This window comes from Dryas octopetala, chromosome 6, assembly GCF_963921425.1.
Source record: "Dryas octopetala chromosome 6, drDryOcto1.1, whole genome shotgun sequence".
In the NCBI taxonomy this organism is placed as follows: Eukaryota; Viridiplantae; Streptophyta; class Magnoliopsida; order Rosales; family Rosaceae; genus Dryas; species Dryas octopetala.
In genome coordinates, this window is record NC_141371.1 from 3544505 (window position 1) to 3546615 (window position 2111).

At 43.3% G+C, this 2111-nt stretch overlaps 1 protein-coding gene across 1 annotated transcript in view; it reads right to left on the minus strand.

Moving 5' to 3' along the window:
• The window catches only part of LOC147281209 (Pyridoxal phosphate (PLP)-dependent transferases superfamily protein), a 5347-nt gene extending 4084 nt beyond the window's left edge, over window positions 1–1263 (minus strand). The window contains exon 1 of the mRNA XM_086246308.1: window positions 194–1263. Coding sequence (XP_086102434.1) covers window positions 194–1161 — 968 coding nt within the window. The 5' untranslated portion in view covers window positions 1162–1263. The remainder of the gene's footprint in view (window positions 1–193) is intronic.
• Window positions 1264–2111: the final 848 nt, after the last annotated feature.

Genomic DNA, 2111 nt, shown 5'->3' on the forward strand with positions numbered 1-2111 from the left:
ATGCGTCCGTAACTTTAGAGTATCCTTTTCACTTGAAATCTCCAAACAAGCAGGTAACCCAATCATGATCATGCTGGCGCACATATCCGGAGGGCACCCGAGATGTGTTCCCCACGCCTTGGCCAACATCTGCCCCATCTCAACAACAGCTTCATGATTCCTCTTCTTAATGCCCTCAATGCCGCCTTCAAACCTATTGACAAATTCCAAAACCGAAGGCACCACCAGTTGAGGGCTATAATCCCTTGTCCCAATCCAAGCACTTTCTATGGCCAACCCATTACCATACTCATGAGAAACAACAGGATGGTGCAACTCTGCACACTTGGGGGACCTCTTACAATACAAAAACGCAATAGCCGGCGGGCAAAAGAACCACTTATGCAAATTGCTAGTATAATAATCAGCGCCAATTTCCTTCATATCAACCTCAGTACAACCAATACTATGAGCAGCATCAACAAAAACCTGGTCAACCCCCTCTTCCCTACAAATCTCAACCAACTGTTTAACAGGTATAACCACACAAGGCATTGAAGTAATATGATCAATCACAACTAACCTAACCCTCCTACCATTGGCCTTCCCTCTCTCCAAAGCTTTTCTAAATTCAGTGATTATCTCATCATTAGAATTCAAAGGAAAAGGCAAAGGGACTTCAATCACATACCCACCAGCACGCGTCACGTAAGCCTCAATCGACTTCTTGACAGCACCATAAGCATAATGAAGCATAACCACCGCATCCCCTTTATCGAATTTGCTCTCGGAGAACCCCCAGGCGGCCTGCTGGAGCACTATGGCGGCGGCGGTGGTGGCGTTGTCCACGATCGAGACCTCGTCAACGTGTTCAGCATTGATGAGCTTCTGGATTATGGTTCTGGAGTGGTGGATGCCCTTTTTGAGCTCGTTAAAGTAGAAGTGGTCGGGTTGGGCGAGGTACTTGAGCTGCCATCGCCGCTGAGCTTTGATAATTGAGTCAGGGCAGGAGCCAAAGCTGCCGTTGTTGATTCGGGTGATATTGGGGTCATGGTGGGAGAACTCGGAGGCGATTTCGGAGGCTGTGATGAAATTGGGGGAGAGTTTGGGCTTCTTGGGTACGTGGGTCTTGCTGTCGCCGTTGAGAGTGTGGTTGTGGTGGTTGTTGGGGGAGGAGGCCATTGGGAATTAGGGTTTTGGTGGGTTAGGGTTTCAAGGGGTTGATGAAATTGAAGAAGAGCATGAAATGAGAGAGAAGGAGAGAGAGGAGTGTGTGGGTGTTTGTGGGAGTGTGGTGTATGATTGGTGGTTTGAGAGAGAGAGAGAGAGAGAGAGAGAGAGAGAGAGAGTAATTAATTAGGTAATAATTAATTAAAATTTTAATTGGGGAAAATGAAATGGGACAAGTGGGTTGCATTGGAGGTGCCATTAACTGAATTAACTAGTCAGGTGGCGCCAAATAAGACACACTCATCACTCAACTGACTATTTCCATTTGTTTGGTTTAATACCCACGTGACATGCACGTGAGTTCCCACCTGCAATTTTTTTTTCTTTCTTTTTCCCAGTACAGTGATTTTCTTTCTTGATTTTACTGATTAGAATAAGAGCTTTTGCTTTTGAGTCAAAAGTCCAAACCCAATCCCAACAGGTATTTACTATTTAATTTCTCAACTTTTGAAAAGTATTAGCTATGAATTTCAACCCAATAAAGAATTGTGGGTGTGGAACTTGAAAGAGATCAATCCATGTCACCAGTTTTACTTCTCAGTTTCTCACTCACTTTTTAAGCAGACCCGTCAGACACTAAAACTCTCCAGGAAAGGAGAGGACACTTACTGTGGCATTGAGGCAGGTTTTATCACTTTATGGGTCTGCATAGGCAGGATAATGATTACTAACACTATTAATTATGATGAACTCATTTTATTTTGAGGGATGCTATTTACGCACTTTTTTTTTTTTTTGCACACTTTTTTTTTTTTTTTTCTCTTACACACTCTACACATTCATCTCAAATTTAAAACCTCTCAACACACACTCAACTCATTACCAAAATATTCTTATTTCATTACACACTTCATTCTTCTCTGTCTCCACACACCTCCATCATCTTTCACAAACTCTCCATT